Source organism: Crotalus tigris, unplaced genomic scaffold (assembly GCF_016545835.1).
Source record: "Crotalus tigris isolate CLP2741 ecotype Arizona unplaced genomic scaffold, ASM1654583v1 scf7180000017680.1116333, whole genome shotgun sequence".
NCBI lineage: Eukaryota > Metazoa > Chordata > Lepidosauria > Squamata > Viperidae > Crotalus > Crotalus tigris.
This window is the reverse complement of record NW_024096562.1, coordinates 2,387-17,563: the sequence shown is the minus strand read 5'-3', so window position 1 is coordinate 17,563 and position 15,177 is coordinate 2,387. Positions and strand designations below refer to the sequence as shown.

Genomic DNA, 15,177 nt, shown 5'->3' with positions numbered 1-15,177 from the left:
CTCCTCCGCAAGCAGGCACAGTGGTAGAGTCGCGAAGGGTGGCTTCTTTCCCTCCTCCCACCGGCGGAGGGAGACGCCATTGCAGAGTTGTTTGTGAACCAACCCGAGGAGCGAGGCAGCTGCGCTAAGGAGCAGTGCTGAGGCTTTTGTGGGAGGGGGCGACCGGGAGTCCTTGATCATCGGGGCGAGAAGACCATGTCCACTCCAGCCAGGCGGAGGCTAATGAGGGATTTCAAGAGGTAAATGCTCCCTATATGTCCCCGGATCGCTCTTTCCAGGGCTTAGAACCCTTTCTTTATAAGTGCTTGAGCTGGGATTGACACCCCCCTTTTTTTTCTTGGGAAAGGGAATATCTTTCTTGGGGGTCCCTTGCTGGAACCTAACTACTCTTTGCCCTTCCAGGCGGCGATGAGTATGGGCCTTTTGTAGAGAAAAGCGAAGAGGAAATCTGAATTTCTTCTGCTCCAAAACTGGGAGGCAAAGTATTTCCCTCCTTCGTAAGAAACTATTTCCACTCTCCTGGGCTTTAGTCGTCCCGCGTTAGGGAAGAAAACAATGAGGATGCTAAAATTTGAGAAGGATTATTTGAGAAACGAGATTTAAACGATCGGATTATTTGATGTGTGTGGGGTTTTTTTTAATCCTCCCAACAATAGAACCAACCTCCCATTAGACTGTGAAAGCCTCGGGTCTAATGCATATTTTGTAAAAAAAAAGTGAGCCGGATTAAAATGGACTGAGTTGACCACGTAGTATAGCTGACTGGGACGCCTATGTAGTTGAGAGAAAGCAAGTGCCAGGCTTCTTTTAACTATTCCTTGGAAATGGTGGCCAGAAGCTTTGCTTTAAAAAGCTGCTGATTTCTCTCCTCGTTGCTGCCAAGTACTGAACTACCTGGGGAAACGAAAGCATGTTTCTCTTTCTAAAGAAGAAGATTAGAAGCCTTGCATGAAAACCGCAAACTTGATAAAACAAAAAAAGCCAACACATTTGTCGATTACTTACTGGTTTCTAGTTGATGGGCCATAAATTGTGTGAAATACAGGCTTCATTGTGGCTTCAAATGTTTATTTGGTATGCTTTCCGTTCACTGATTACAAAGCATTTTACCAATACTGTATAATTGATTCAAAAAATAATAGCAAGCATTGCTGAATCTTAGGTGGGGAAAACCTGGACTCGAAAGTAGGATCCTCTTCTTTCTTTAGCGTGTTGAATCTTTTAATCCCTTAAGTATTTGTTAAGGTATATCTGGAATTTACTTTGTTTTGTCCTGTAGTACATATACAGAGAGAATAGTGCACAAATTCTATTTCAGACATGTAAAATCTGGGAAAGGCTGGCTAATGAATTCTATAACTGAAAGGAAGAAATGGAAAACGTGGATGGAAGAAAAATAGTCTATGAACCTGTGATTTGCTATTTCCTCTGAATCTTTCTGAAAATAGTTTTTTAATTAAATATTTGTGAAAAAGCCAGTTCTGCTGAAGCAAATACAATAAACATTCCAAGTACTGTATAGTAACTCTCACACAAGGAAGCTATTTAATTTTCTTTGTGGAAGGGGGAGCTTGTACTTCCGTGTTTGCTTAGGTTGCTTCCTTCTATCTTCTTTGCCTCTTAGGTTTTAGTGACATCTGGAGGCATCTGTGCTTGTTATTGCTAGTTGGCAGAAATATGGCCATTCCCTTTTCTCAAGCAAGCTGTTAAGAAAACTGTCCAAAATGTCTTTCCTGGCATAGCCAATAAAGTTCACCAATAAAGCCTAATTAAACAACAGCTCATAAACTGAACACTTGGATAATGTGTATATCACTATATTAATATTATAGCTGCTCCCATGCAATGTTAACTAGAAAATCAGCACAGCTATAGGATGTCAAACATTCGTTTAGACTGAAATTAGTATAGGTGGAATGGCAAAAGGAAAAAAGTTATTTTTATAAGTGTAGATGTTTCAGAATGGATGATATAGCTGATAATTGGTCCATATTTGCATATATAGAGAGCAGTTTTACCCCGATAATTTGGTTAGGATTTAAATTGCACTTCAGGCATCAGATAACCATTTGGATTTAGCACTGTATATAAAGAAAGAGAATGCAAAATATGCTTCATTTGTGGTATTTAGCAAAGATAACCCATACTAAATATTAAATGAGAAGCAGGTATCTCAAAATGGAATTCATTTGTTCTACTGTGCCTTCTAGATAGGTAGGTTGGTATAGTGGCCTGGAGGTGATTTCTTGTCAGAAAGCTTCTGTACTAGGCTCAGAATACTGTTATTAATGGGAGAAAGTTTATGAATTTAAACTGGAGGTAGTAAATAGCATTTATGTATTCTGCGACCTTCAGCTGATAGTTTTCACATATGAAATCCCCATTTAGAATACAAAAAATTAAAGACTGAAAAGCTTTTCACAGCATGGTGTTAATGAAGCTTTAATAACCAAAATTATCTCTGAAATGCACATGGCAATTAATAATTTGGTGTGACAGTGTGCAAACTTGCTATCGTGTAGCAGAGGGTCACATTCTTTTGCTATCCAGCCAAGGCTTTGGGTAGCCTGTGTTGTTGACATTAAATGCATTGAACTGAGCATGCCTGAAAATCAGAGCTGTATAAAGTTCAGAGTAGTTTTAAAGAGCAAAGAAGTATAGATTAGCAGGATCATGTTGTTAATTTCCTCTTATGCTCATTATCACTGTATTGCAAATATTTTCTTTCCAAGAAACAGAAGTATATGAGTATAGCTTGATTTTAGAGATAGCTCTTTTAATCTGTATAAAAGGATGTGAAATCTACTCTTAAATGTAAATAAATGACAATAGTGCAATATAAATGCCACAATGCCGCAGTAAAGATATTTGCATATTACAGTAACTGAATGGTTTGCAAGGATAAGGAAAGTTTCATGCAGTAAAATTATAGAGGAAACATTTGCCACATGATAGAACTTAGTACTTTTTAACTTGCCTCTAAAGCAGGGGTCTTCAAACTTGGCTCTTTTATGACTTGTGAACTTCAACTTCCAGAATTCCTCAGTCAAAGGGCCAAGTTTGAAGACCCCTGCTCTAAAGGATGGCCTGCTGATAATTCAGTTTGAGTGACTGAATAATGTAAAAAAATTAAGATGCTTCATGGGTATGATAGACAAAATATATGGGTATTTTGGAGAGATGGAATACCTCATAGAGATGATTGAGTGGAATGGGACAGCACATCAGAATCAGGCTTTTCCACCAACCAAAATAAATTGGCATTGTTTGTTTACTGTTTGGACTCAAACAAAGCACTTAAAGATTTCTAATCTGTACTAATTTATTGGTGCTTCAGATAGATAAAATTAATGTCCTCTCTTTGGAGAGATACAATAAATACGTAATACATGGAGGTAACTGTATGGAAAAGTACAGATAGTCCTCAGTTCATTCAGTGGCCATTTGAAAATATGATGGTGCTGAACAAAGGGACTTACAATCTGTACCCAAAGTTAAGGCTGTTGCAGCATTCCTGCATTCCTGTGATGAAAATTTGGGCACTTGGCAGTCCACCCATCCTTATAGCTGACTGCAGAGGTTCCGCAACTCCCCATCTGACTGTCTCTTCCCTCCATCTCAGCTGTCCACCTGGCCCATCAGCATCTGCAAAGCTGCTGCAGCCTTGGACACCTGGACCTGCTCCCCATTCCATCATGTCCAGGAAGCCTCAACCAGTTACAGGACCAGCTGTGCATGGAAATTGCTTCAGTTATCTTTAGTTTTTCTGCAGCTACTGACAGGCATATGCAATTGATGTGAAATGTGGCCTTAGTATAAAAACCACCCGGATCATTCTGCAAGCAGGTGCCATTCTCACAGTCATTCAGAAATCTAGAAAGAGTTCCTTCTCCAAATCATATTATTTTTTATAAAAAAAAAATTGCCAGATGTTCACTAGAATAAAGGAAGGCTGTATGCAAAGGTAAGTGGACCAATTTATCTGTGCAATTGCAGTTACTGCAACTGGTTGAGGCCTCCCAAGTCTGGTAGGCTGTGGGGAGAAGGCCTGGACCTTTGCCAATTTTCTGTGCACTGGTGAGCCCTGTACCTGCACCAGGCCTTCTAGGGCCTCCCCCACTACTGCGCTCCACCTAATGATCTGCATGATCATTTAACAACCACAAGTAAGACAGCCAGGATTGTTGTGGTTGAGTGAAATGGTCACATGATGTCTTGCTTAATGACCGCTGTACTCAACAACGGAAGATTCCAGCCTAAACTGTGGTTTTAGAGAACTACCTGTAATATCAATTATCTTCAAGAATTGGATTCATCCTTTTCTATAAAATTCTGTTCATGGTAGGAACATTCTGATCAATATCTTTTAAATTGGAGGGAATGTTTTTATATTTTATATTTTTCTTAACCAGGTCAGTAATTTTTTCGAGAGTTAAGTAGTAAAGTATTTGAACAATATGATGCTAAATACTTTCAGGCTGCATAATTAATGTTTGCACACTGTCAGGTTTTATATTTTTGCTTATTATATTTTGTTTATGGAAGATTACAAGAAGATCCACCTGTTGGGGTCAGTGGTGCACCATCTGAAAACAATATAATGCAATGGAATGCAGTAATTTTTGGGTAAGTAAAGAAGTCAGTTGTAAAGAAAATATATATTAGGTAATGCTCTGTGAATATGATATAAATGCTAGATAATAAGACTATACAACATGTATTGATAAAAGTCTTTCTAAAGTTTTCAAAATTAAAAAAATGTTCTTAATAATTTTAAGTATAAATGTGGCATCATAGCAAGGTGTCTCATAATGTTGAGCATTTGTAAGCAAATCCCATTTGGTGTTTATTTTATCTCAAATAATAAATGCAAGTAGGACTCGGGAAAATAGATGACCCGAGGTACTAGAAAATTATATTTATCTTCAATTATATATTCTAAATATTTATAGGATACCCAATTGCAGCAGATTAGTTATAAATGTGAGTTTTATTTTTGTCATTTATAGTGCATGTATAAATAAGAGCAAGAGATAATCACTATTAATCTTGTTTCTCTTTTCAGGCCTGAAGGTACTCCCTTTGAAGATGGTAGGTTTCTTTAAACTTTATTACTATTATTATTATTATTATTATTATTATTATTATTATTATTATTATTATTATTATTATTACTATTTTAGTTTTAGTTTCATTAGTCTATATAGTATTTCCTGCAGATCCTGAAAAATAATATGTAAGAAACAGTAACCGATAGCCTATCTATATAGCATGCAATCATTTGCTTCTCTGTGACTAAAAGAATTGTTCACAAAACATCTGTTGGCAAATAATATCATCAATTGGAAATTAAACATATCGATCTATTTGCCATATGCAACAAAAAAAGCTAAAATACATTTTTACAAAAATAAACACTTCTACAGGAAACATTTGTAGATTTAAGAACTGCAATATGGATTTTTTTTCACCTCTTATTATCTATTTTTGTCATCTGGATGTGAGCCAGCAAGAGATCTCTGGAGCTAGGCTAGGTAAACAAACAAACAAACTTTATTGTCATTGTATGTGTATACACAGTGTACACATACAACGAAATTTACTTGACACCCAAAGACCAGGTCCCACACACATAATCCCCAAACACACTCCCACCCACCACAATTCCCCACCCCTAAAACCACCCAAACATCCACACAACAGACCAAGTAATACTGTCCAACAGTTCACTGATAGTGGCCCTTTAGTTCATTGTTGAGTGCAATTATAGCTCTGGGATAAAAACTATTCAGAAAACGTGTGGTCTGAGTTTTAATCATTCTGTATCTTCTGCCAGAAGGCAACAGTCCAAAAAGATTGTAAGCAGGATGGGAAGAGTCCCTGAGAATGTTATACAACTTCCTCAAACAACGAGATTCGAAGATGTTGCCCAGGGCTGGTAGCTGAAATCTGATAGGGCAGTAGCTATAGAGTAGCTGTAGAGCTTTTTTGTCCACTACAGAGCTACTTCCATACCATGCAAGAATGCCGTATGTCAGGACACTCTCAATAGTGCTGGGATAGTAGGACAGAAGTAGAGGCTGAGATAAATTTATCTTCCTGAGCATTCTCAGGAAGTACAGCCTCTTCTGTGCCTTCTTCACAAGCATGTTAACATTCATAGTCCATGAGAGGTCCTCCGAGATATAAGTGCCCAGAAATTTAAAACTACCCACCCTCTCCACCTCCTCACCATTTATGTACCATGGTAGATGTACATCTCTCTTCCTCCTGAAGTCAATTATAAGTTCTTTAGTTTTTGTGGTGTTAAGTGTGAGATTATTTTCATTACACCACAATGTCAGCCCTTGTATCTCCTTCCTGTAAGCAGACTCATTGTTCTTATTAATGAGCCCCACCACTGCTGTGTCATCCGCAAATTTAATAATTGTGTTGGTGTTATACAGTGGGGTGCAGTCATGCGTGTACAAGGAATAAAGGAAAGAGTTTAGCACACAACCCTGAGGGGCTCCTGTGCTTAATATCAGAATAGAGGAATGGTGAGATCCCATCCTTACTGACTGTGGCCTACCTGTCAGAAAATCCCTTATCCACAAGCAAATCCTCTGATTTATACCCAAATTGGACATTTTAAAAAACAACCTGTTGGGTAAAATGGTGTTAAAAGCAGAGCGATAATCCACAAATAACAGCCTTGCATATGTCCCCTGTTGTTCCAAGTGATTCAATACAGTATGGACAACAAGAGACATAGCATCATCAGTTGATCTATTACCCCTATATGCAAATTGGTATGGGTCCAAAGTAGATGGAAGACTAGCCTTAATATAGTTCAACACCAGCCTCTCAAAACATTTCATAACAACAGATGTTAAAGTTACTGGTCTATAATCATTAAGAGATACCACTATTGTCTGCTTAGGAACTGGCACTATAATAGATTCTTCAGGCAGGTAGGGATAGAGCACTGCGACAGAGATAGATTGAAAATATCCGTGAACACTTCAGCTAGCTCTGCAGCGCAATCCCTGACAACGCCTCCCAGAATTCCATCAGGCCCAGCTGCCTTCCGGATATTAACATTCTGGAAAGTGCATCTCACATCAGAGATCTGCAGTAGAAGTGGTTGTCTATCGATGGTAGATGTTAATGGTGCACTATCAGTAGTAAATGCTGGAATGATGGTTGTTCCTGTGCCCACCTCAAAACGGCTGAAGAATTGATTTAGCTGCTCAGCCAGAGTCACTACTCCCAGGCAAACTATTTTTATTGCTTTGTCCTGTGATTTGTCGCAGACCTTGCCATACACGACCAGAGTCCGAGTTCTCAAAAAGATGTTCAATCCTCCGTCTGTATGTAGCTTTAGTGTCCTTGATGCCCCTTTTCAATTTAGCTCTTGCCCCGCTATATTGTAGCGCATCACCAGAATGGAAAGCAGCATTTCTTGCTCTTAATAAAAGACACACTTTTCTATTTATCCAGGGCTTGTTGTTAGAGAACACCCGTACTTGTCTGGTGGTAGTGACAACATCAGTGCAACTTTTAATGTAAAACAGTACTGTTGAAGTGTAAATGTCAGTATTGTTCTCCTCAAACAGTGCCCAATCAGTACTCCCAAAACAATCTTGAGGTTGCTCCGATGCACCCGCTGGCCACACCTGTATTTCTCTAATTGATGGTCTAATTCTGTTGACGAGAGGTCTATATGATGGGATCAAGAACACAGATATATGATCTGACTGTCCCAGGTGGGGTAAAGGCATAGTTCTGTATCCATGCATGATGTTACTATATACCTGATCCAAGGTATTTTTCCCTCTAGTGGGACAGTCTACGTACTGATAGAACTTAGGGAGGACAGTCTTTAAGTTGGCTTGATTGAAATCACCTGCAACCACCAGCACTCCATCTGGGTAGGCCTGTTGCTGTTTGTTAATAGCAGTTAACAGGTAACTCATGGCTGTGGTCGTGTTAGCATCAGGAGGTATATATACTACAGTTGTTATCACAATGTTAAACTCACGAGGCAGATAAAAGGGGCGGCATTTCACTGCCAAGTATTCCAAATCAGGAGAACAGTGAGTGTCCATTATTTTAACATTTGTGCTCCAGTTGTTATTTATGTAAACACAAAGTCTCCCTCCTCTGCTCCTCCCAAAGACCATGGTTCTATCCGCTCGATAAACTGAGCCTCCTGGTAATTCAATAGCCTCTCCTGGAATGGTAGGGTCAAGCCACATCTCTGTTAAAGACCATGATACAGCAGTCCCGAATGTTTTTCTGCAGAGAGATAGTAAGTTCCAGTTCCTCAGTCTTATTAGGGAGAGATCTAACATTTGAAACAAAAAGACTTGGCAATGCAGGCTTATGAGGATTTTTTCCTAACCTTACACGCAGTAAGTTAGATTATTTATAATTAATTGCATTAGCTCTCAGACTTGATAATTCTAAAAATGAATTCACCCACATCGGAATCTTAAAAATAACCATTGTTTCCCTATATTCAGAAAAAAAAACCTCTCTTTACCATGGTCAAATTCCTATATACCGGTACTACTAAAGCCACTCTTTGGTTCTCACCTGCGCAGAAACATTCTTTAAGATCTTACTAAATCTGAGGTCAACTGGATTTTGAGAAAAATGACTGCAAGACAGTAACATACCAAAACATTAGACCAAGCTTTTGTGTTCTGATTATTTAGTGTCTTCAGTAAGCAGTGGGGTTGAAGGGCCACTTTATCTTTCATGAAGTTTTCTAGTTTTGTCAGTAATACCCTGGGTTTTGTCAGTAATACATTGTCCTAATTCATCTTTGGACACTAATGCAAATGTACCATAAGTGCCGGCGTATAAGGCGACTTCCGCGAGCGCTGAAATCGGCGCCAAAGACAGGGGTCGTCTTATACGCCAGAAATACTGGTAGTTTCCGGCGTATAAGACGACGTTCTAGGAATGTGGCTCAGCGATAAAGACGGGGGTCGTCTTATACGCCGGATCGCCTTGTACGCCGGCATATACGGTATCAGTTTATTGCATTACCTTGATACAAACAGCCACAGTAAAGTATGAGACTACTATGGCAGTGACAGACATACAGTATACTGTAGCCACCCATTTCTCAGGTTTAAATGTTATGTCTTGAAGACATGTTTTTAAGGTTGTGCGATACTTTAGATTTTGTTCTGAAAAGTTGCCACTGCCTCATTAACACAGATGCATCTGTTTGCAGGATCAATCCTGCTTCAAAGACTCACCAACAGATGCTATACTCGCATTCTGCAATTCTTTTCAATTGAAGCCAAAGTATCATACAGCCTTTACAGCTTTAATACAATTAGAAATATGCTTCTATATAACTCAAAACTTGTTGAAAGACATGTATATATGTGAGAGACTTATAATTGATGAGAATGTATTTTTAAGTAACAAATATAGGCTATAAAGTTCCAGTTTAATGATTGGAACTGTTTTATGTTAATATTCTATATACTAGAAGATGGGAATGGATGCATTATAAGTCTGATAGATCCATAAACGTTTTTGGATCAGATTTATTTGGCACTGGCTTCTGTTGTATTTGAAAGGAGCAGAATAATATTGTGAATCTTCCCTTCCCGGAAACTATTCTTATTCAGCTTTCTCCAAAAGGCAAATGGCTATTCACAAGCCAAGTTGCCTGAGATTTCTATATGCAGCTGTTATTTTTTATTTTTTTTTAAGTGGGGGAGTTCAACACTCTCACGGATGACATGCTTCCAGTTCTGCCATAGCATATAGATCCTATTACCTTTTTATAGCAACTGTATTGAATATAGTAACACCTTCTAAAACTATCCACACTTATCAGTTTTCTTTGAAGGATTATTTTTGGATTACAACTGCAAAAGTGGAATGTTAAATTGTTGTGAAACAAACTTTAATTAATTAAATTAATATATTCCTGAGGCTTAAAACAACAGTAATGAAATAGTTCTTTGGAACTCGGTGGTATTTACCTGTGTGGATATACCCGGGATAGCATTCCAGAAACCCTTAGTCAATACATTTTGCAATCCCTTTGCCTCAAAAGAATGGAAGAAAGAATGAATACCTATTACGTTTTATACTGAGGAAGAATTTTGCATTACAAATATTTTTATTCTTCTGTATAAAAGTTGAAGATTTATTTCTGTGCATCTATACAATATGTATTAAGCCCTTTTCCCTGCCAATAAATTTGTGTTGAAAATAATACCATGTAAGTGGCTTCTGGTGAGGATTCATGGTGAACTAGATTGTTTGTGAAGGAGCAGGGATGGCATTGTGGTGATTTACAGCCAGATGGTGAACTCTGGCCAGCAAAATCCAGGAAAATGAGAGATTATGAGATCGCCCACTTGCACTGCAGGAACAGAGATTTTTATGGTCAATTCATAAGTTGAACAGCTGAAAGTTAAGGGATTTCAACTAAGCTCACAGCTCTAATGTAGCCTAATGGACATAAACGTCATTTCTTAATCATTTTTGAAAATTGCTTCTTACTATTAGAAAATTTAGACTGACAAGTTTATTTTATAAAACCAGGTGTGTTTCCTTTAATTCTTAGCAAAAAAAAAATTAAATACAAGTTTAAGGACTAAAAAAACCTTTTTTGGAATAAGCAACAAAAGAGGGATTAGAATGATGATTTGGAAAAATTACAAATGGACTAAGGGTCCTGCTACTATAGGTTTGAAATAAGATTTTGAAATTATAGGAATTGTTCCTGCAGGAAAATGCTGTTGTTTTGAATTATTAAAAAAATCAAGTTTGTTAGAAATAAAAGGAAGGATTATAAAGTTGATTTATTTGATCAAAGTTAAAATAGATATTCTGTTAACTCTGGTAACCTTTAATGGGCTTTTGCTGACTAGGACTGCATAGTTTTAAGGATTCATTTGAAAGAGACATGGGAAGAAGAGGTCATTTGTTGCATTTTGAGAGAAGACGATAAATTATCAAAATTGTTTATACTTGTTGGGATGAAGGGGGAAATCAATTTTCTATTTCTTTACTATATTCTTTTTTTTCCTGCATTTTGTAGTTTTCTTTTGTTTACCTTTTTTAGTTTTTATTTTTTTAATTGTAATGTTTAATAAAATTATTTTTTTAAAAAGGAAAGAGTATTGTATGTGTATTAGAATGCATGGATCATCTTGGGGGACAAGGGGGCGGGAGATATACTACCCGAAAAACAATCAGACAGTTGAGACAGGAGCCCCATTGGCTTAACAGTCAGAGAAAGAAACTTAGGAAGGATCAGCCCTAATTGATTAGGCTGCTTAAATGTGGTGACAGGAAGTTTGTATTCTTGGACTTAACAAGATTCTGTTAATGTAGCCTTACAATAAAAGTAGAATTATTTCATCTAGTTGAATTAGCTGTCTGTTTATCTGAGAGGGCTATGAAATTCAGGTGTGGGTTGTTTGTATCTCTTTATTTTCTGTGTTTGCGTGTAGGAGAACGAGGGAGAGAAGCACAGAAAATCTTGAATTTTCTAATGCAAAGCAGTTTTTTTTTTAGTACAGGAAATGCATAATTTGTAAAGAACCCCTAACATTTAGTTTAGCAGAAGAATTAATACATATTACAAATGAAGTATTTACATTTTTTTCCCTTCTGAACTGGCTAGTCATACATGATCTTGAATTCTACTTTTGGGTTTGGTTTCTTCAGTTGTAGTGATATCCTAGTGATCTACAGCGTTTCCCTCAAAATAGTTGATAGTTGAATTTTTAATCCATTTTAGGTCGTGTCCATAGTCTTTTATATAGGTTGCTAGAGGAAGTTGATGTTATTTCTATTTGCATTTTAGTGTTTTAACTCATATTTGAAATAAAAATAAATGCTTTATCAATCTCTTGTTTTTACAATGGTACGTCCTGTTTTTGAAAAAAATGAAAAATTATGTTAGTTTTCAATTGGTTTACTGTGACCATACTGTTTCAAAATATTTAAATAAGATGACATAGGAATGGATTATATAAAGCAATTATTATTTTACTTTTTAAAAGAAATTACATATATATTTATTTCCTAATCCCTACCACACTTCCTTATCGCTTACCTTTTTCACACAGGAACCTTTAAACTAATAATAGAATTTTCAGAAGAATACCCAAATAAACCACCAACAGTTAGGTTTTTATCGAAGATGTTTCATCCCAATGGTAAGTATGCAATAATAAAACCTTCTGTCTAATCATATATTCAGCAATGTTCTATTTCTGTATGTTGAAGTTAGGCTTATGACAATTGATTAGCCCAGAAATTCTTCACAATCTGCCAGTGATAATTTATAAAATTAATATAGTATTGAATGTTTAGCTCAAAAGAATAGTCACAAAATTAAGGAATTAAGATGGTAAATTCTTGCTCTCAGAGATTAATAACAGTTCTTCCGATACATTCTTGTTTTCTTAAAGTCATTGTAGGGAGTTAACTGGAAGCAGTAATTCAGTCATTTGTCAAAATACCAAGGGACTGCATATAATCAGACTTTTTATATTTTCCTTTATTGCCTTAGCTAAGGCTTTTTAAAAGGTACTTTACAATGTATTAATTCAAAAATGATGAAGAATATATTACTATTATTCTTATTACTATGTACCTCTGTGAAAGTTAATATGAGTTGTAATATAAAAATATTTTAAAATAAGCAGATAAGAAGATGCAGAAAGAAACTGTTAACCTTCAGATTGTTTAAAGGAGTATGTTTCCACTGGGAGAGCAATTAAAAGTTCCTGTTTGTATGGAACCATAAAGGAATTATATGATAGGTGTGTCAGATATTTTCCTGTTGTAAGGAGATGCATTAGACTACAGTAATTGCCATCTCCCATTCTGTTACTATAAATAAAATAAACCTTAATCTACAATAAACCACAACTTTCCTTTGTTTTAATTTTAGAAATCCCTGGGTCTTGAATCTCATATATTAAACTACTAATCATTGCAGAAGTCCAAAATTTGGAAAATAACCTTTATATGGGCCCATTAGTTTATAAAATATGGGTTTTCTTCCTTTGTGAGTAATAAATACTTTAATTAAATAAGTTATGGTATCTAAATAAATATAATGACTGGTTTATATGAGTTATACTTAAAGCTAATCCTGCTTATGAAAAATTAGGGTAAGTCTCTTCTGAAAAATATGTTATACATTTTCAGATACTTATTTTTTAGCAATAAATCTATGAACTTCTTTGCAGAGATTTCTGAACTGTTCAATTAAATTTGTATTAAAATATTAAACCTTGGGAGGAATATATTATTGACCTGCCTTAATAAAATATCAAAATAATTTAAACTTTCTGCATGGTGTTGAAACACTTAGCTCCTCTAGAAACAGTTAAATTGGAGAATGACTAACTGAGATTGCATTCTTCATTTTTTCCCATCAAAATCAGAAGCCATTATTGCTTTGTGATTTTTTTCCTAGTTAGCAAAAAGAAACCTAGGGAACCTAGTTTGGATGTAACACTAAAATTATGGAGGGACATTCTTTTCCCAATTACAGGAATCAGACAATGTACATCATGTTTTTTTTGATGAACCTTGAATCCAAATTAACGATCGGAAACCAATTACATAATTCTAATATCTTCTATTTTAGTATATGCAGATGGAAGCATATGTTTAGATATTCTCCAAAATCGTTGGAGTCCAACATACGATGTCTCATCTATTTTAACTTCAATTCAGGTAATTTAAAAATAATAATGAATACTTTCTTCAGACTTGATATAGAAGTGGTAGCTTGCTGTTTAATCTTCAGGTGTAAGCTATATTGAATTGTTTGACTAAGCCAGGGAGTGCATGACTACATTTGTCAAAAAAGATTGTTGTGTTGAACTTAACACTACATGAAGTATCTATAACATCAATCTAGCTATTAATTTCTGTCCAGTGTTGCATTGTTTTCTATTTATTTTGTCATTATCCTTTTAATGCTAATTACTACTATTTTTCATGTTTTTTGCTTCCTCTGCCTTCAGTCACTGCTTGATGAACCCAATCCTAATAGTCCTGCCAACAGTCAGGCTGCACAGCTTTATCAGGAGAACAAACGTGAATATGAAAAACGAGTTTCAGCTATTGTTGAACAAAGTTGGAATGATTCATAAAAAAGGACTTTCATTAACAGATACCCCATAATCATCATGTACAATTTAACTTGCGATAGGAAATGCTACCAGAACTCAAGTGCCACGTTTGACTTGCGTACAGATGCATTCACAAATGCTCTTCAGTTTCAAAACTTTAAAAGCTTGTGTACTTTGATTAATGTACTTTTTATTGCATGTTATGACCTAAGTTATTGCTACATAAATTTGTAATATATCCTGTTTGTATTTTTTCAAAGTGTATAATGTTGGTGTGAAGTTTTCATGACAGAATATACATATTTTGTAAATCTGTACTTTTTTCAAAATATTGAATGCCTTATTTTTGAATTCTTTAGATTTTTAAATTGGACAAATCACTTAACAGAGTTTTATATATAAAATATTTCATGTAAAGCTGAAATACATAACCTCAGTGCAAGACATTTTTGTCACTATTCTATTTTTGACACAGATTTTAAAGTTGATTAATTTTTATATGCTTTTTTTTTTTTTGAGAAGCATGCTGCACAGCCATTTTTCACCAGACCTTACATGTCTTACATCTGACTTGTAAATTGCACCCGGGTTGCTCTCCAAAGTGAACATTTTTGCCAAAGCTTGCCCAGTGCCATTAAAGTACAAATAGCTCTGAATATGAAGAAACAAATTACTGCCCACTAGGGACTTAGCACTAAAGTGCCACAGCAGTATATATAGTAGCAGTGAATTATGGACATTATAGTCCCCCAAACTTCATCTTCCTGGGTTTTCAAATAATTTGTACCCATGCCTTGGCTATGCAAGTCTTGTGTGCTGAGTTTTTGTTCTGTTACTATTCTTCTACCCTTACTTGGTAAGTCTACACTTGATGTTAGCCAAAAGGCTGAGAAGCTGTCCTTACTTGGTAATTCTGTGAATGTGATCTCTGAAGAAAATCTATTTGAGTTGCAGTGCTCTTGAAGGCCTTTTGAATATGACTGCTTGACAAATCAGTTTTTCCCATTTTAAAGCTACAGTAGTCTCCCTTAAATAACCATTTTGCAATTGAACT

At 36.0% G+C, this 15,177-nt stretch overlaps 1 protein-coding gene across 1 annotated transcript; it reads left to right on the top strand.

The window, feature by feature from the left end:
• The first annotated feature begins 60 nt into the window (after nt 1-60).
• Nucleotides 61-14,567, top strand: LOC120305512 (ubiquitin-conjugating enzyme E2 B). Its single transcript, XM_039337481.1, has 6 exons — nt 61-239; nt 4,546-4,626; nt 5,066-5,091; nt 12,099-12,188; nt 13,634-13,722; nt 14,016-14,567. The coding sequence occupies exons 1-6, from the start codon at nt 196-198 to the stop codon at nt 14,142-14,144; spliced, it is 459 nt and encodes a 152-aa protein (XP_039193415.1). The 5' UTR covers nt 61-195; the 3' UTR covers nt 14,145-14,567.
• Nucleotides 14,568-15,177: the final 610 nt, after the last annotated feature.